The sequence below is a fragment of the Centroberyx affinis genome, unplaced genomic scaffold (assembly GCF_046629955.1).
Source record: "Centroberyx affinis isolate AG114_WGS23_722 - 3 ecotype Tasmania unplaced genomic scaffold, CSIRO-AGI_Caff_v1 ptg004508l_1, whole genome shotgun sequence".
Lineage (NCBI taxonomy): Eukaryota > Metazoa > Chordata > Actinopteri > Beryciformes > Berycidae > Centroberyx > Centroberyx affinis.
The window spans coordinates 146,381-166,379 of record NW_027282155.1 but is presented as its reverse complement, the minus strand read 5'-3'; the positions used below and the strand labels follow the sequence as shown (position 1 = coordinate 166,379).

Here is a 19,999-nt window from a genome sequence, read left to right as displayed (position 1 = left end):
TTGACCACCAAATTCTAATCAGTTCATCCTTGAGTCCAAGTGGACGTTTGTGCCAAATGTAATGAAATTCCCTCCAGGCGTTCCTGAGATATCGCGTTCACGAGAATGGGACGGACGGACGGACAACCCGAAAACATAATGCCTCCGGCCACGGCTGTCGCCGGCGCGGAGGCATTAAAAAACCTTGTACTATCTAAGGGATTGTGGGTAACTTTAGTCTTTGATTGACAAATGATAACACAAGAGTAGAGCCTCTATATTTTAGATTGAATGATGAACTTCGGAACTTAGCTTGTTGCAGTTGTTTCACATAGTCTACCAAGTGCATCAAAATGGACTTCATATTAAGATCCTACGTCTGTGAAATGCTTTGACGATGGATCGATAATTAGAAGTTCAAACAGCTGGTTGAAGCGTCTCACCTAGTGGCCAGCAGGTGGCGCGTTGGTGTCTCACTGGAAGTTGCCCCCCTCCAGTGAGAACTTGGAAAGGGCCTCCTGCAGCCTGTGGTGCTCCTCCTCGACAGTCTGCAACACACAGATCAATATCACCATAGGAAGCTAGGACAGACGGACACACACACACACACACACACACACTTTCCTTGTGCACCCCCCCACCCCACACACTGACACACACACACACACACACACAACTCCACCACCTCCTCTTAACATCCTCTCTCCGTCTCCCTCGCTGCTTCTCTGACACATCCCATTGCAAGCGGTGGACATAATAGCCATTTTCAGAGAAGTCCAATTTCACAAGGCAATTTTCAGCCAGGCAGTAACAGCAGTGGTTAAGTGGTTTTCTGTTCTCTAGTTTCTCTTTTGTGCCATTTTGGCCCCATCTGTCCAAAGTATACCCCGGCTCGCTCCTTACTTAAATCATCCTTGGTGAAACCCTTGATGCCCACCTCTGCGTCTCTTTCCACTCAGCTCTCGTCTTTTGTTATGTCTCTCATCTTTATTTTGCCTCTGTCATACTTGCTCCCTCGCGGTTTCACTCCGTATTCCCATCTATCGCTCTTTCGCTCTCTCTCTCTCTCTCTCCCCCCCCCCCCCCTCACCTGTAGTCTTTTCAGCTTCTCCTCCAGACTGTGGAGTCTCCTGCACACCTCCTCCATCCTCTCCTGGGACAACACCAGCGGCGCGCTCATGCCCCTCTCCTCCTCTCCCTTCATCCCTCCCCCCTCCTCTCCCCCTCCGTTATCCTCCCCCTCCACTCCTCCGTCTGTGGTCTGACTTTCCTCTGTGGATGGAAAGACAGCATTGAGATATGTCTATTGTCTGGCTCAGTCAGTTGCGTTGTGTAAAATACAGTAACTAACTAATTAAACGCATACAAGCATACCTGTTGACTGACAGCTGTCTGTATCTTGGCTCGGCCTTTCTGATTGCTCCCCTCCATTCTCCTCATCCGGCTGCGAGTCCTCTGATAGGCTGATGCTGCCGACCAATAGCCTTTTCAGCAACATGACTAACAGAGGAGACACAGTCAGGTTTAGTGGCTTTGTAAGAATAAAAAAAAGCTTCACAAAGATGAAAAAGAAAGGAGGACAGTTATAAAAAAGAAGTCCATAGGTGCACATGGAAAACCCCAATTCACCTTCATATAATGCGATATTGGCGACTTTCTCCTGATCGCTGTTGGAGTGGCCTATCAGGTCGAAGCCTTTGTCTGACAGGAAATCGATCAGGGAGTGCCGGGGGTCTGCAGACTTGTCATCTGTCAGGCTGTCCTTATCCCGATCTACAGACAGACACAAGGTTTAACTTTGGCCCAAGCCTTTAGAAATGCATAACAATAACAAATTAACACTATTTATGCCGAGTAGTGTTCAGCTGATAAGAGACGGCGCTCTCACCACTGCTGCTTTTCAAACCTCCGTTCTCAGTCGGACTCAAAGGGGCAGTCAGCCTGAGGGAGAGAGAAGGAGGAAGGCAATTTGATGTTTAGAGATGAGTGAGATTTGGTGAGCGATGAATGAGTCTCTCATCAAACAAACACACACTTACGCTGAGGGACTGAACGGGGATCCCCCTCCTCCGGGAGGCAACACCAACCTCATGGGAGTCCCACTCCGCTTCAGATCATCCACTGCTGACTTTATCACATCCGTCCAGCTACACACACACAGACACGCACACACAAAAATCTGATTACAATTCATCCTACTTAAAACTATTAACAATATATATATATATATAACAAAACATTATCAGTCTCTTCCTCTCCCACACTCACGTCTTCCTCTCTCCAACAGACTGAGCCACCAATTCGTAGATCTGAGCACCGCTGTCCCAGGTAAAGATCACATAGAAGGCCTTTCGATCTGCCAGAATAAAGAACAGGAGTTGGAAGATTTGAATGGTATGGGCCTCCCAAGAGAGGTGACCTATGTCTGTCCATAGAACTATTTTTGTGTTCTTGTGTGTGTGTGTGTGTGTGTGTGTGTGTGTGTGTGTCTTTATGTGTCTGGGTTTGGGGCTGACCTGTGGCCACCTCACGTAGGAAGACCGAGTCCAGCTTGATAATGGGGCTCAGCATCTGCTTGCCCTCCTGCACGGCGATGTTACTCTTGCTCTGGCACTTGAGGACCATCTTGTCGTCTTGCCGCTGTAGGAGCACCAGCAGGTCCCCGAGCAACACACACTGCACCTCTGAGATAGAGGGAGGAGAGGGAGAGGGACAGACAGTGGGAAAGATAGAGTAGAGGGAGAGAGAGAGCAAGAAGTTACGTACCTTTTTTAAAAAAAGAGGAAGTCAAGTGGCCACTTTGATAGCAGTCACAGTTGCGTGATTACAGCTGGGTTTCCATCCAAGTATTTTTGTTGCTAATCATGATGTACTGAATTCGAAAAGCTAAATGAAGAAAGTAAAATTCAATAAAATTCCTTCAAAATCGCAAAAAGGTTTTGTGGATTTTTTTTGTCAATGAGAAATGGTGATGGAAATGCATTTTGTTGTATAAATAATGAGGTAGGTTTGGCATTATCAGCCTGACGAATGGTTCAATTTCATCGCACCCCAGTTGAAAAGTGGCTTTGGCTCTTCTGAAATGTGTGTAAAATATTTGTCCATCTCAAAATCATCATAAATGTCATATCTGCTGTTGCTCTAGTGTATATGATGAAAGGATGACAGGATGAAATATGGCCAACACTAGCCGACACTAAGGAATGATAACTATTCTTTGCATTTTTCTTGTGGATGTGATTTTTTTTGACATTCAGGAAGTCTATTTATTCCCTTCAACCCAGCTGATTGTAATCGCACCTAATATGAATATTACTTTTGAAACATTTCAAAAGATAATGTAAAATTTGCTTGACAGCTGGATGGAAACACTGCTTCTGTAGCATTGCTGAAAAAGCAGAACGCAGATAATCACATACGGTTTGCACGCGTGAGATGTGTACACACAAGCTTATAATTACCAAGAGCTTTCTCCTTGGTGACTCTCCAAATCAGAGGGCCTTCATAAATCATTTTCTTCTGGGTCAGGTCAATGTTCTGAGAAAGAGAGAGAGAGAGACTGATGAGAGAAGTCCTTGCAACAAGAACATCAGAACTAAAATCTGTATGGTACAATAAAGAGTGTGTGCATGTGAGGGATAAAGCCATCTTATAATAAATATGGAAAGCGCACACCATAGGCACTCCTCAAAATGGTACTGGCAAAGATCCAGATCCCCATCAAATCACCCACAGAAAACAAATGAAGCTTCCCGCACACTAAAATTCACCTCTGCTGTCTCTTTTATTGCCTATTGACGTTTCGGTACAAGACCTTTATCAAGACACTTCTCATGGCATAAATTAGAGACACAGCGGAGATGAATTTTGTGTACGGGGAATCTTCGTTTGTCTTCTATGGATAGACCAACCTTGTCAGGAGAAGCTTACCCTGTATTCGGTGTACAGCTCATTACTGGGTTTGAGCCCTGATGTGTCCAATCTGCGCTGGTAGTCCTTCAGAGTCTGGAAACAGAGAGAGAGATGAGCGGGTCAGACAGAGGACAGTCGGCATAGCTGGATCCTGAAGCAGCAGAACAACCCGAGTCCTTCACAGGTCACAACATGAATTTACAAGACTCCGATTAGCACTCAATCACTACGTGACCACAGCGCGTTGAGTGATGTACTGTGCGTTTCTCACCAGTAGGTTCTCCATCACTTTGACCTCCTCGTTGACGTGGTTGAGGATCTTTCTGCAGCACTCTGCGCTCTGCTGGATGCTCTCCTTCTCTGTCGGGTCCTCTGTGGTGAGATGGAAAACACAGAGTTTAAGAAAATACAGCTTTCGCCCAGCCAAAAGACATAAATCATGATTGTAAATAAGGAAGTGGGAGGTGATCGATTGTTCAGAAGTTTTGCTGATGTGATTAAATTAGCTGTGGCACTACTGTCCAGATAAGTCCTGTATTTTGACCTCCAAATTTGTCATGTACTCTCAATAAGGAACACACACAGATAATCATACTTGTGATACACAATGAAAGCTCATGCGTCAGCTTGCGAAAGTGACTGGAGACATTCGTGATCGCTGGAGGCATCCTCTGCATATTATTAGCAACTTGGTAACAGGGGAAAAAACAGCTCATTAATTTACTTTCCAGTGCAATCACACCAACAGATTTCTTTTCGTCACCTTTTACCTCTGCCTTTCACAAACAAGGAATCCTGAGGAAATTAGATTTTAAGGATTCAGCGGTTAGCATAATAGAATGCCACCTGGTGTCTAGAGAACAGGGCGTCTCCAAAACATGTTTACAAATATGCAGGGAACTTATTGACTTTTGTTGCGTATTCCACTCCAAAGTGAGCGACAGGCACACATACACATACACATACACACACACACACACACACACACACCTGTGCTTTTGGCAATATTCTCCAGCAACAGAGGGTACTTGGTCAGTCTCTGCATCTCTATAGGAATGATGTCCTTCAGCTGCAGCCTGCGGCACTGGGGCTTACTCTCTGCCTCCTGCGATCAAAACACACACACACAAAGTCAGAATGAATGTACATGCATGGGAACAGTTTGTGACCAAGCATTCATGTGTTTTCTTACATGTGCATGCATCTGTCCGTGTGTGTCTTTGTTTTTTTGTTTTACCTTGAATAGGGTTTTGTGAGCCTGTTTGTCTTTGTATGAGTGTGTGTGTGTGTGTGTGTGTGTGTGTGTGTGTGTGTAAGTGTGTGTGTCTGAGGCGTGTGGGCACGGTACCTGTATGAAGGCATTGAAGCGTGGCTCTTTCTTCTGCCTGCTCTTGATCTGGTCCAGGGCCCACGACTGGTGACTGCAGAACCGGGCTGTCAGTTTCTGGAACCACTCCCCCTCTGGTCCACCAAACTGGAACACAACACACACACACACACACACACACACACACACACACACACACACACACACACACACTCAATGCTAATGCCAGCTACAGTCTAATAGTGTATTGGACAAGATTGAAGAGGAGAATGAGAGGAACAAAGAGATGAGGAGACAGAGAAAGTGCTGGAACAAAATCGGAGAGGAAGAAAAAAACAGGCTGGCAGCAGGATACACACTTGTCCCACACTCTTATGTTCCCATCCAAAACACAGATTGTCTGTTTGGCTGTTGTGATGTTAGCTATGTGGACTTTTACTTGTGGCTGTCTCGCTGTCAAACGAAAATGAAATGGAAAAGAATTTGTAATGCACAAACAGGCACAAAGAGAGACCATGGTGGTCAGGAGGATTGGGTCAGGATGACATGCAGTGTTGGCGAGGCAGTTTGAAAACAGAGTCGGAACAATAGTGTGCCTGTATTATGTATCAGCCAATATTTTCCTTTCACAGATAAATTGCTATCAGCATTTGCTCCACCAACAAAATCAGCAAAAACAAAAGATTTTGGCACAATTACTGCCAAATATAAATCATCATTGGCAAATGTATGGGATATTGGTAATTTTCTTCCCCAAAATTCCTGTATCAGTTGGACTGAAAGCAGCAGAGATGGGATCAGGGTGAACAATGGATACTGAGAGAAAAGAGAAATAGGATGAGGAGACGAATGAGGGAAACATTAGGTGGACTCACCCTGTTGAGCAGCGTGGTGCCGATGGATTTGACTATGAAGTTGTCTTCCACACGCAGTTTCTTCAGGTTTTCATAGAAGGCATCTGGATTCAGAACCAGAGGGAGATACATAGACCCACACACAGTTTAGTTTATACAGTGAGACAATCTTCTATACTAACATTGTGCTAACAGTTACAGCAGCACTAGGCAAGATTTCCATGTATAAATACATCTGCCTTATCAATCTAAATCATACATGTGGGGTTGCAACAGAGAAAAACATCCCATTCCCACTAGAGATCACTTTTTTCCCACCCTCTCCACCCCCACCAGCAACTAAGAAGAAGAAATTTAGGTCCAAGGAGTAGACAGTTGACCGACATCATGTTGCATGAGTTCTGGGTAGTGAAGTCCTTCAAACTTTCAAAAATTCAGTTATCTCCTGCTGCCACTTGGGACCGCTTAAGTGCGAAGTTGCCTAGTGCAGCATTACTATCTAACTCAGTACAAACTATGGTTCACCAACCAACATCCTTTGGTCATATAGTGGTTTGATTATTGTGTGGAAGGATAACAAAGCACTAGCTTTCCACTTCAGATGAATAACACTAGGAGGTTACAAACAACCTGTTTGCAGTAGTACTCACAGTGCATTTCTATGATCTCGTCCAGGTTGGGGAAGATGGTGGCCAACTCGGTGCTGGTCAGGATCTCCTCTCTCTCTAAAGGCTTAGAGAAGACCGTCTGGAGGACGCTCAGCATTCGCACATGGGCATGCTCTGTTGCAAACAACTCTGAGAGGGGAGAAGGGGAGAGGACAGGGTGTAAGAGATGCTAAAAAATGATGGGCCCTCTTCAAAAAGGACAGACTGTTTAAGTGATCATGTTCTTGATCCTAAATAATCCTATGACAAATATTTGAATGTAGCCACATCTCCTTCTTGGCAACTCAAACGGAGCTATGCTGTCTAATGTTCTAATACCTTGTTACAGGTGCATCCTCATTCTATCTGCACATCTGCCTCATTCTAATCAAGCTGCTCCTCAGTTCTCTTCTCCTCACCATTGATGACCTCCTGCCTCTTGGTCTCCTTCTTGCTGAGGCTGGACAGGGCGTCGGAGGAGGCCAGCTCCCTCCAGTTGGGCGGGTCCTGCTCCAACTCCAGGAGGCGTGGCTCCATCTCCTCCAGCTGGGGGGAGGGGGTGGTGGGGGAGGGGCCAGGACCCTCTAGAACTAAGATTGGTCCATCGACACTGAGGGACGGAGGAAGTGGGACAAGGATGGGTTAAGATTGAGGTCTGTTACAACATCAATCAACAACAATCAAAAGGTTATGCATAAAACAGAGGGCTTTCAGGTGACGTAACACGCCCTCTGGCGGCCATAGTGGAGGTCCTCAGCTCTTGGCTATGAACTACAATAGCTATGAACAGATGGTTGCATTGACTGGGAACAGATAATTTCTCCACCTTTACATCTGATCGATTTTATGTTTCGATAATGTCATATTGTTAGCTTGTTAATCATATTATATGGTTAGCTATCTCTCAATGTGTTTTTATCACATCTGGTTTGTTACATATTTAGGCATTATTTGCACACAGCTAACTCTCCACTGGACCTCTATAGAGGTCCCAGTAGTGGTTGTAAGAGAGTTGCGATGCGACTGCAAAGCCTCTATACCCATACAAGGAAATGTACCCTCATTGTGCTGAAGGTTGACTTGGATGAAAGTACAAATGGTGGAATGTAATGAGAAGCTCTGAATTAACTTGACCTCTGCCTCCTTACCCAGGATCCTCCATTGTTTCCAGACATTCCCTTCTGAGACTCGACACCATGCATCGCACAGTGCTGACAGTATTTACAGTCCTCTCGACTAACAGTAAGTAAAGTAACCCAAAGGTCAATACTGACCTGGCTCTATAATCCTTCCCCTAAAGAGCTAAGTGTCTGACCTCTCACTGCAATGAGTGTGGTAGTGGACTGTTACTCACACCCAATCTGTCACAGCACAGGTCAATTGCTAGAGACAGCCCCGTCTCACGGTCAATAGTGAGCCAGTAAAACTGTCAGCCGGATTGCTGATTGATCAAATGGTCAGTTCTGTCCAATTGGTCATTTAGCTTGTTTCCACAGGAGATAGGCGCAACTCTATTTCCTTTAAAAACAATGTTTACTGGTATAAAAGATTAAATACACATCTTTTCCAGCAAAGCTACTCATCCACACGAAGATACATTTTCAAATGGCTCCAATGTGATATGCTTTAACAATTTTGAATGATCCAGGTAGTTTTGAACCCTCAACATTGTGATTGTAGGTTACCATTATTACCAATTGTTGTCTACCTCCTGTGGATTTCTGATTATTTTAAGACTGCATCACTGCTCCAGTTGTTGTAGCACATTTGTTCTACATCTGTTTGTCAAGGTTTGACAGTCTGTCTGTCCCCGCTGTGCACTTCTCCAGCCAGAGAGAGGTTAAGGGGGAGGGAGGTTGTCTATCTTACAGGTGGAGGTGGCGGGGGCTGAGCGGGGCGGGTGTGGTTGTCATGGTGGAGGGCGGCTGGAGGTCCACATCACTACGGGAGCGGGATTGTTTGGCCCGGGAAGAGCCGCGGCGCCGAGAGGAGTGCCGGTCCACGCGAGCACTCTCACTACGCGCCACTTTCCTACTGTAGGGAGGGATGATGGGAGAGGACGAGGGAGGAGGACAGGTGGGTAAAGAGGAAGAGATGTGTGGAGGAACAGGAGGCATCAGGAAGGAAGGAGAGGGAGGGAGGAGGGAGATGTGGATAAGAGGAAGGAATAGGGACAGCAGGGAGGAATCAAGAAGAGAAGCGGGGAAGGAGAAGAAGAGGGACGAAAGGGGAAGAAAGGGGAGAGACCAAAAGATGGTGAAATGATAAAAAAGGCAGGTGAAGGGAAGAGCAGTCGAGGGGAAATTAACGGAGGAGTCACATCCGCAGGCGATTGGGACGGACATCCATGTGAAGTATGAGGGTAAAAAGTGCGAGGACGGATAAGTCGAGGTAGAGCAATAAAAGATTCAAACGTCAAAGTGGAGTTGTATAAGTGGCGAGATAAAGGAAATCCACAAGGAAAAAAAAAAGGAAAGTCACAACATTGACAAAGAAAAAAGATGGAGAAAGAGACAGAGAAATTGAGTGGTAAGTAAATATGCATGACATATGACATGCATATTGTTAAGACAATGGAGCACAGACATATGGCCCCTATAGATGGCCTATAGAGTTTTCCCTAAGAAATACTGGAAGCCAATCTATAACAGTATGTAGTTAAGAGGGTAGTCATTAGTAACATGCATTACTTTACTTCTATATAGTGTATGTACCAGGACTTTTCAGTGAGGCAACTTTACTGGTCATTTATTAAACTCATCAGTTCTCCAATTTCACACACCATGCATACACATTCTCTGACAATAATCCTACTGATCTCTATAATCAACCTCATTCTACATCCTTTACAACCAAATAAACAATACTTAGCCATGCAGTGGGCTTGTGTATGTATTTTAGTGGGGGTAAGTGAGTGAGTGCATGGTTCAATGTGTGGTGTGTATGCATGTGTGTGTGTGTGTGTGTGTGTGTGTGTGTGTGTGTGTGTGTGTGTGTGTGTTGTGTGTGTGTGTGTGTGTGTGTTTGTTGTGTGTGTGTGTTGTGTGTGATCATTATGAGGCCTGAAGCATGTCCATGACTCTGTCAAGGCGTGGAGACCCACCTTGTCTTCCGTCTGTGAAAACACGGGACATCACATGGTTACACAACCGAACACTGCCTTCACACAGCTACAAGCTACAGTAACAACCCCAACAAGCAAATGCACATTCCAATATAATGGACTAAACAATTGCTTTAACCACTGACAAAGTAGCATGCCAAATACAATGCTAAAGCCCCTGGCACAACATGTAACCAGACACACACTCTGGAGAAAAGCAGGGCAAAGGACTGGCCCTGGCCACGATACACGCAGACACAAAGCACACAGGACGGATAGCCAAAAAAAAAAATAAAGAGACACACCTAAACTGTTCAACTAATAACTCAGCAATAGCGCAATGTGAAAACCAGCTACTTGCTGAAAAGCTTAGCCTACTAACTACACTATTAAAGCATTGACTTTGTTATCATTCCTGCATACCGGCGAAAAGCTTAGACTTAAATGCCATAGAAAGCTTCAGTATGTAAGGCTCGTCTACAACCAATGTGATATAGTATAACCGCAGACAAACTAAATGCAAATGCAGCAGCTTAATCAGATTAGCAGATTTCACCAATGTGTTGACCGATATTTACCTGCATCCACAGAATACCAAGAAGGTCAGAATTGCACAAAATATGCCTATATGCAACAAAAAACAAGGCAATGAAGCTCTGTTGTAAACATTGGGAAACGCACAACAGGACACACACAAAAGAACGCAAATGCAATGAGGGAGAGAACGACGTAGGAAAGGACACACATGCTGGTCTGAAGAGAAAAGGAGAAAAGGCATGAGGGAGTGGGAAGGCAAGGGGCTGGAAGGGAAGACCAGGTCCCAGTTCACCTGGTGAGGGTCCATCTCCAAACTCCAGGCTCTCAGTAATGTTAGCTAGCTAGCGGGCAGCATGACAACAGCTAGCACACAGCAGGGACAGACTGCTGGGGGAGTTTTACCACGCTCCCTCAGCCTTAGCAATATAGACACTTTCACTTTCCCTTGGACTGTAGTTGGTAATTGAATCTACCCATTCTTTATGCCTAACACCTCCCATACAATCTGATTATATCATGTGCATAACATGTATGTTTCTTTCTCTGTCTCTCTAATCTCTCCTTTTTCTTGTTTACATGGACTCTCACCGAGTCAACATGTAACTGCATATGCTGTGGTTATAATCTCACTCCCTGGATGCTACTATCTTTCTTGCTATGTCTCTCCTCCTCACCTGTCTTTCTCCAGGTTCTCCTCTGTGGGAGTGTCAGTGGGTGAGAGGGGCTCCCCGATGGTCAGGCCAGCTCCCAGCCCGGCGGGGGACACCTCACCCCCCTCTGACAAGGGTGGAGGGTCTGAGCGGCTGATTGGGAGGCCTAGAGGGCGACAGAAGTGGCGAGAGAACACAAGAGTTTATTGCACTTCTTACTATTGCTCATTTGTAATGCTGTCAGTGCAAGTTACTGGGCAAGAGTGCCAGCTTAACTGCCTTAAATGTGAAACGTAATTGTATACAAAAAGATTAATTTGTTTATTGGTTTAGGAGGAGTACTGAAAAACAGACACCACTAGAAAGCCAATTCAGGTTGATTGCACTCCCAGACAGTTTCTGCAATCACTGCCCAGCCACTGAGCAGGCTTACCATCACTGTGCACTGAGTCTGGGTTGTTGGCCGTATTGATGGTGATCTCCGAGCCCTCGCTGGCCTCTAACCCAGGCTGGGAGGAGGCGCTTCCGCTGGAGCAAGACTTCCTGCTGGGGAACGAGGGTGCTGCAGAATCGGTCAGAGAGGTTCTGGAGGGAGTCGGACCGCTGCCCTTACGCTCCTGACTCACTTTCTCCTTATCCGCTAGAGAAAAGGAACAGGAAAAAAAGCTTAATAAAGCTGAGTTACAGAGAAAGCAGGTACTTTAGTAAAAAGGAGACAGACTTGGTGAGACAGACAAACAGGTAGGATAAGTATGTTGCAATCAAGGTGCTATCAGGGCCTCTGCAGTGAATGAGAGGGTTAGTCTGGTACAAGGGAACATCCACAACCCTGCAGATGAGACGGCCGTGCAATTTGTGGGCTTGTTTGGTGATTACATGCGGTGCACCTAAACCTAGAGACAAAATCAACTCAACATTGCCCCACCCGCATCCCCTCCCGGTTTGATTTGGGACATGCAGACATGCGTATAGGTTGATTAGTAGGGAATGTGACCATTCTACAGATACAGGGGTGGGAACTTTGGACGGCTGGTACCTTCAGCTTCTGTTTTAGGTTTGACTTCAGCTGGAAAGAAGGGCAGGACAACAGGTTCTCATATGCAGATCATTTACAGACACCAATTTGTCAAAATATATTATCAATATACACAACACCACAGTTAACAAAGTTATCCCACATATTTTCCACCAATTATCCTTTAGAATTCAGTTGAAAACGGAATAATAAATAATATAAATGATCTTTGTAGGGCCAGAACTGAGGTGTAATGTTTATAAAGGACAGTAGCAGATACGTACTGGTGCCTGAGATCCAGCTAGGGATGCCAGGAAACCCCCCTCTGGGTTTGGTCTTGGTGGACTCCTCCTTCTTAGTCTGGGAATAAGAAGTAGATGGGGAAGCAAGAGAGAAGAAAGGGAAAATTCACTGGAAGTCAAATCTGAGCATTGTAAAAAAACAAAAAAAAACATTACACCACACTGGTACAATGAGGATGGTACAATGTATCAACCTATTTCACGACAGACTGTTCATTATTGATTTGTTTGCTTGCTTGTTTATTTGCACTGGTTTTCCCCCTAACCAGACAAGGGATTTGAACCTGCGGCTGTGTGGCGGTAAGTTTACCTTTCCCAGTGGTCTCCTGAAGAAGCCTCCTCTGGACTTCTTACTGTCAGCTGCCCTGGTCTTCACCCCCAGGTGCTTCATGTAGAAGGCCACTGCTGAAAATATGGACTGACTACAGGAGAGAAAGACAAGGGGAGAGAGAGACGCATTTAAAAAAACACCTGTGGCACCAACATCACCTAAATACTGGTTTTCCTGCAGTTAATTTAGATTGAAAGCATTTTTTCTACAACAATTTTTTGGCTCCTAATAAATAAAAGGCCTGACAGAATGGGGCAGCTAGGCATGAGCCTTTATGTTTTTTATTGGTTAGAAATGTTTGAGCAAAAAGGAATCTATTTTGTTATAGAGGGATTTATACTTTGCAATGAGTTTATTTGCCATCTGAAAGTCTTTCACTTTGAGAATCTATACATAATTCATATATTATAGACTCAGTATTTATATAACTTAGGAAACCATTTACATATTAATACTGTGGCAGCGTGTTTGCACAGTCCACGGCTGTGTGGTACTGATGGGAGAGAAACATGAGGAGGAATATGAGAATGGGCAGAAGAGGAGAAGGGGGGGGGGGGGGGGGAGTTGAAAGATGTCCAGAGAGGGAGGAGCTGAGAACAGCGAAGAGGAGAGAAGAGGATGGCAAAGAGACAAAGGAGGAGATGAGGAGGAGAGAGAGGGAGGAGCAAAGACTCTGGGGATCTGTACATCTGCATGCAACAAAATCACTGATTTTGTGATTTTGTTGCATGCAGATGTACAGATCCCCAGAGTCTTTGCTCCTCCCTCCACGTCTTCTTCAACAACTCTCTCTCAACACTATAGTTACAGTTTTACAGCAAATGTCATGCAACTACATTGACTGCAACATTAAAACCATAAAGGACCAAAAATCTTGACAAAAACGAACAGGAGACACAGAAGATGCATGACTGGAATTAAAGATTACTACTGTATACAACAGATTGATAAAGAAATAGAGAATTCAAGGATGCATACACACATTTCAGTCCAATTTTCACTGTACTCTTATGGGTTGTAGTTACAGTAAGTGAGCATAGTAATTACTGATATGATGATCAACATTACATTTTTAATTAAAAAGTGCAAAGATATACATTTTCAGGGAAGATATTTTCCCAAAGACAATTTGACTCTATGTTAATGTAGACTATAATGTTGCTGAGGGAAATATTTTGCACTTGGAGTCAGCATTCGAAACCTTGTGGCTTGACCACACCCAGGTTTAAATGAAACGTGGAGATAAAATCAGCTCTACTTGCACGCATTCTCACTCACACAGAACAAACATGCAAATCTTTTCAACTCAGTTAAAACTTAACTCACCATTTTTCCTCGTCTGAGACTATTGTTGGTCTGAAAGAAGAGAGACAGATGTCAGGGATATTACTATTGGAGAGAAAGAGAGAAAGCATGTTTATGCATCTTGCAGCATCAAGCTCACCTCTTCTTTTTAAGTAGCATTTTTCCTTTCTCTTGCTCGACTGATTCTTAACTGTGTTTTGGGTCGGTGGAATCTGAAGCGACTAAGCTTTTCCTGATCCAACGCAAAGCTGACTGTAGTGGTGTTGTGTTCAGAGCAGAAGCTATTGAACATATTCTAATATTTGCAAAAAAAAAGGAAAAAAAATAAAGCAAAAAAAAACTCAAAAGAATGAGAGATGCATCAAAAGCTGCACCCCTGACTGCACCTACAATTAAAAACAACAACTTGCACTGCCAAAGTGAACAAAATTATAATCTGCAAATCTGTCAAATTCTTCTCTGCAGCCGACTGTCTGAAGTAGCTCTCTAAAACTTTATCTGCCAAAGTTTCTTTCTCCGGTAGTTGTCTGCAAGGGGAATCCAAAATCAAACAATGCTCCAGCACAGCGGAAATGACTATTTAACTGTGTTTTTGTCTGATGCAACATGCAGGCAAGACTGTGGAAATAGGATACTTGTGTTTTGCTATGAACATAAAGGATGGGAGGGGTTTCCCTGGGATTTCCCTGGATAATCCAATCAGGAGGTCTGGTTCCCTCATTCTCCTGTCAGAGAGACCAATGAGAAACAGACGGGGCGAGGTCATCATGTTGTGGTGGAGTGAGGACAGAGAGGGGGAGTGAGGGTGAACGGGTGCGAGCAAGTGTGGGAGAGTGAGGGGAATAGACAGATCATTGTCTGGTTGTGTGAATGGAGTGAAACTGAATAAATCTTTTGTGCATCGGAGATAGAGATCCAACTGTGTGATAGTAAATGAGCGAGTCAAAAGCTCATTTATAATGTCTTTGATACAGTTAGTCTGCTTTTGATGTCATCTCAACTGCCAGCACGGCTGTATCCTCTGAACTAGCGCTTGTGCACAGGGCGTATCTCCTTTCATTTCTGTTGTTTACTTTCTTCATCCCTTGCTTTCCCTCTTCTGACAAGATGAAGTTAGACAGTCATCTGCCCTCTTTCCGGCCTCCTCTCCCTCTCTGTCTGACTCCCTTGTTGCAGAGGATAACACATTGTATTTGGCCACGGGGTCAAGGATAGATTGACTTTCCCCTAGATCTCTTGCTTTCTTTCTTTTGGAGTCCATGGCAGCAGCTAGCCGGCATCGATAACACACTGGCCCTTTCTCTCCCCTCCTCCCTTCCTCCAGTTGGCACAATGCCAGGAGAGAGCCTTCCTGCCAGCGTGGCACTGCTGACTCCATCTTTTCCTCTCCGCTTCCTCTCTTCCTTCTTGTTCTCGCTCTCTCTTCCAATCACTGTTCCCTTTCCAGCTCTCTAATCCGGTGAGCTTGAGTCTCTCTGTGCCCATCTTTATCTCCTACTGTATTTGTCTGTGTGTGCTTCACAGTTGACTGGTTATGTGCGAGGCTGAAGTCCACTCTATCCGCTAAAGAGCTTAACAGCAACTGTAGTGCCTCTTATGATCCCTTTACCATGTTAGGCCAACTTTAGAGAGAGAAATAAATCCTCAAATATTTCTTGTTAAGTGGGGAACCTAGAGGTTAGTCAAAGCACATCACACACATTCATCCCCTTTTTCCCCAGCCTATTGCAGTTGTCATGTGTAAACCTCGTAGTATGATTTTGGTGATTTTCTTGTTTTAATTTCAGTTGAAGGATTATATGCTCCACTATTGTTTGAATTTTCTGACCTCTTGGGCTTATGAAACCATTTCAGAACCCATTGGATAATGTAAAAAATGCATGTAGTCAAGCTAAGATCAAAGCTGTTTTTCTTAATTCCTGAAAAGTTTACATTTTGGTTTTCTCATTAAAGGTTGTCTCATTAAATTACTAAGAATCTGCTTTGTAAAACTTTTCTGATAGGAGTATCTCTCTACTAGTGGGTAGACAATAATACTGCCATAGTTGCTAAAAATGTATTCACTCACGGTTCTCTAAGGCCCTTTGGATAAAAGTGCCACCATATGGCACGTATTATTATATTTTAACTCTACAATGACTCGTCCCAGCAGAGTGAGGTACTCACTGTGTCTCAGCCATCTTGTCAAGCAGGTTCTCGGCCACAGACTTCTCCTTCATCTCCATTGGGACGCGGTCGGTGGGGTAGTGGCTCTCCACGTCCATCAGCTCGGTCTCATTGGGCGTCATACCCATCATCCTCTTCTGCCTGTGCGGGACAGAGTGCAGGGAAGGATGATAAATACTTAAACAAAAGCACAAGGTTGATGTGTGGGAGCATGTTTTCCCAATTCTGTGATTTTTGATCAATGTGAGCGAGTAGACACATGAAATAGATAGAGAGGACTGTTTTGGCCCGTGCCTAGCATTTGGACATTCACAAAAGTCCCAGGTCAATAAGTTTTCCTCTGCTCATACATTACACACATGTGTCTGTGTGTTTTAAACTGTGTGTCGAGTAACTTTGTGTTATTGCCATTCACATATTTACTTTGAGCGTCTCTGATTGAAATTCTGATTTCTTCTCCACCACAATTGAAAAAATACATTTTGTGATCCTGCCAACTTTCAGTTTCTATATAAATTTGCTAGCTCTTTGCTTGCTTGCTGGTAAGTAGTGCTACTCACTTTCAGTTCCATAAATACAGCAGAGACCTAATTGAATGTCACTACATTATACTGATGCAACATTAACAAAGCCAACAGCAGACGGTCTCTCAATACACGTCAACCATTACCATTACCATGAGTCGGACCTGGGTCATTTAACAGAGTCCATAGACATGGATTTAACAAATTGATCATGTTTCTAAATGACAGTAAAAGAGGTACTGGTGTGCTGGGCTAGCTGACTGGCTCTCCGGACTCCAGTGAGGGGGATTCTCACCTGAAGTCTTCTAGCTGTTTGGCCAATTCGGCGGCCTGCAGGCTCTGGATCTCCTGGGCATAGCGCCTCTGGAGGTCCTCAGTGAGCAGATCAGGACGGGTCCGGTCTAGGAGACAGAGGGAGAGGAGGAGATAGGGTGGGACAGAGAGGAGAAGGGATGGAGAGGGCGAGAGGGAGGAAGGAAGAGGAAGAGACAGAGAGGGGGGTGGCAGAGAGTTTGAGAACCAGACCAAGAGAAGAACAATAATGACATATAAATCTTAAATCTACAAGAATGGCACAGAATATGTAAAGAATTTCAATGAAGGCACTAGAGGAAAATAACTTACCCAATTCATAGGATACATGAACTGGCACTGCCACTCTGAGAATCTGTAGCAGCAGAGGAGCGAAAGACAGAACAAGAATAGAGAGGGAATAGAAAATATTACATGATTACTGTAATACATGTCATGTATAACTGAGGCAACCAATGCAGTAGCTATATATCACCACCAGGGGTCACTTCAACACTAGGAAACCAAACACTACCGACAGAAAAACACAAAACGGATATTCTAAAACAGAGAAACATATTTCTGTCAATGTCATAAAAATACTGGCCACAAGATTCAACATTATCTCAATGAGTGACACAAAGGAAAGGGGTTAAAAAAAGAGAGAGAGGCTGAGAGAGGATGATTCCTCACGAAGGGCATTCCCACGATCCCGACAGGAAGCTGCGGGGTCAGACACAGAGACAGGGAGAAGAGAACGAAGCACAAGCCAACTGAACTGACAGAAATGTAAAGCGCCACGAGGGGGAAATATATCAGAGGAGTGACAGAGCACAGGTGTGCAGAGAAGAGTGATGGAAGGGGAGACAGACAAACGCAGAGGTGGACTGCACAGGGACAGAGCTTAGAGAGAGCAAACAGAGCCAACAAACAGTAGGCGGCCTAGACAGTCTCGCAAAAACACACAGACATCCACGCACACGCAAACTGTGTACACACAATGTATCCAACTTCAAAACTAGAGATGAACAATATATTAAATTCATACTGAATTGTTCCACACTACGAGAAAAGAATACAATATCTATTTATTGCAAAGGCTGCTATATGGGCATTTTCTAAATTGATTTTTCTTTTACAATGCACAACACCAATGACTGACATAGTGAGAGAGGGAAGCGTCTGGCAGACTCGACTCCCTAAAGCTCAGAATCTCAGAAATACTATAAACAGTGAGAGGATGGGCCATCTGTGGTAATCCACAGGGAGATTTTATACAAAAGTCGATCATTATAGAGCTATTGGAAGTGTTTCAAACCACAGAGAAAGGTAATGCAAACATAAAACTTAAAACCTTTTAAAAATGTATATTGCAAGTCATGGCACCTGCAGTATCTGTTACATACGCAATAAGATAGTGAGTTCACACTGCACAGCTACTACTCTAAAGTCATCGTCTGACAGAGGAAACGTCGCCTACAGTCAGTATCTGCAGAGTAAAGTACACTGGCAAAAGGTGGTGAGTGCTGTAATGTGTCACTTACTGCTCCCTTGTCCAGGAAGTTGTTGTAGAACTCCACAAAGTGCTTCTTGGTCTCTTTGGCACTGAGGTTCTTGAAGAGGTCAGCATGGAGGTAACACAGCTGAGAGAGGGACGACAGAGAGAGATGAGTGAGGGAAATGAAGCCGACAGTCGGCGTTGACTATTTTCAACACCCTTCAATGGCCACCAAGCCACTGGATTGAGGGGTTTGTGCGCCGTTCAGAAGCTAGGGCTGCTCAATTAATTGTGTATAACTGTTATATCACAATTTTAAGTTATACTAGAATATTGGCATATGAAAATAGCGAAACATTTAATTTCACTGCAGTGATGTTCCTCAAATCACAGACTAATAACTGTGATTTCTTTTTTTTTTAGACTATTTTTGGGGCATTTTTGCCTTTATTAGACAGTACAAAGTAGAGTGAGACAGGAAAGACTGGGAGAGAGAGGGGGGTGACATGCAACAAAGGTCCTGGGTCGGATTCGAACCCAGGACGTCATGTTTACATGGTATGCGCCACCAGGACACCCTATAATTGTGATTTGTAATCATGATCGCAATATCTAGCAAAATAATTGTGATTATCATTTTAGCCATAATCATGCAGCCCTACCTGAATATCAATAATTCACTGAGAGAGAATAATTATTGTCTTTGGGGCGAGATACTGGGCACACACCAAAACAGAGAGTAGCAGACTGGACAGACAGCCACTGATGCTGTTTTTTATGAAACGTACAGAATAAACAGTATTTGTGGACACTGGAGGACATCGTAAACACTGTATACTACTGGCGTTGTGACACAGTTCTAGCCTCTACATGGACAGCCACAGGGGAAAGGGGGAATGAGTGAGAGGGTGAAGGAGGGAGGGTGTCACGGCTGTAGGGGGTGTAACAGTACCTGGGTGGGTCACGTTGTCTGCATGCAGAATAAAAAGGGAAAAACAGGCATGCTTTATATCAACACCGATTCACATAAACACACACGAGAAGGAGGCAAATCTCAAAATGTGCACCGTTGTCCACAAACGCCCTTAATCCACACTTCAAATAAAAACTCATAGGAGCTACGTGCGGTTTCTCATGCGTTTCACGCCAGGCATAACCTTCAACATTGATCTGTGACTTCTTTCAATCTCATGCTCAAGAGGAAAGGTGCAGGAGAAGGCAGTGCAATCATGACTAGTCAGAAGTGGCATTAGGACTCATGCACGGTGTAACTGAACAATTTCTTGTACGCTCATTCTGGACAGGGTAGAAATCTCACTGCAGATGTGTTGCAACATCCTGCCGGCCACACACACACACACACACACACACACACACACCACCTCCTGCATTATAGGAGTGGTAGTTCTCACCAGGGGAGCGCAGTCGAACTGTAGAATAACATGCTGTAAGAAGACCAGTAGGTGGGTGGGCCGTCCCTTCACCTGCTCTATACTGTTGAAGTGTGTGCACTGGTCATCCACCACCTGAGAGAGAGAGAGAGAGAGAGAGAAAGAGA

The 19,999-nt window shown here is 44.4% G+C and overlaps 1 protein-coding gene across 3 annotated transcripts in view; it reads right to left on the bottom strand.

Annotated features, from left to right (window-relative positions):
* arhgef1 (Rho guanine nucleotide exchange factor (GEF) 1) overlaps nt 1-19,999 on the bottom strand; it is a 36,472-nt gene that overhangs the window by 4,276 nt on the left and 12,197 nt on the right. Inside the window, exons 4-32 of one of the 3 annotated variants that reach the window (XM_071544244.1) lie at nt 19,854-19,967; nt 18,488-18,586; nt 17,277-17,319; nt 16,948-17,053; nt 16,129-16,269; nt 13,984-14,013; nt 12,637-12,748; nt 12,309-12,384; nt 12,046-12,075; nt 11,443-11,649; nt 11,034-11,175; nt 9,823-9,834; nt 8,589-8,753; nt 7,139-7,329; nt 6,723-6,869; nt 6,094-6,176; nt 5,240-5,365; nt 4,882-4,996; nt 4,163-4,263; nt 3,910-3,984; nt 3,441-3,516; nt 2,496-2,663; nt 2,248-2,335; nt 2,019-2,126; nt 1,868-1,920; nt 1,609-1,752; nt 1,354-1,479; nt 1,070-1,251; nt 423-527 (exon numbers count right to left, since the gene is read on the bottom strand). In XM_071544244.1, coding sequence (XP_071400345.1) covers nt 453-527; nt 1,070-1,251; nt 1,354-1,479; nt 1,609-1,752; nt 1,868-1,920; nt 2,019-2,126; nt 2,248-2,335; nt 2,496-2,663; nt 3,441-3,516; nt 3,910-3,984; nt 4,163-4,263; nt 4,882-4,996; nt 5,240-5,365; nt 6,094-6,176; nt 6,723-6,869; nt 7,139-7,329; nt 8,589-8,753; nt 9,823-9,834; nt 11,034-11,175; nt 11,443-11,649; nt 12,046-12,075; nt 12,309-12,384; nt 12,637-12,748; nt 13,984-14,013; nt 16,129-16,269; nt 16,948-17,053; nt 17,277-17,319; nt 18,488-18,586; nt 19,854-19,967 — 3,135 coding nt within the window. In that variant the 3' untranslated portion in view covers nt 423-452. The remainder of the gene's footprint in view (nt 1-422; nt 528-1,069; nt 1,252-1,353; nt 1,480-1,608; nt 1,753-1,867; nt 1,921-2,018; nt 2,127-2,247; nt 2,336-2,495; nt 2,664-3,440; nt 3,517-3,909; nt 3,985-4,162; nt 4,264-4,881; nt 4,997-5,239; nt 5,366-6,093; nt 6,177-6,722; nt 6,870-7,138; nt 7,330-8,588; nt 8,754-9,822; nt 9,835-11,033; nt 11,176-11,442; nt 11,650-12,045; nt 12,076-12,308; nt 12,385-12,636; nt 12,749-13,983; nt 14,014-16,128; nt 16,270-16,947; nt 17,054-17,276; nt 17,320-18,487; nt 18,587-19,853; nt 19,968-19,999) is intronic. The other 2 variants (XM_071544246.1, XM_071544247.1) reach the window with 2 other exon arrangements.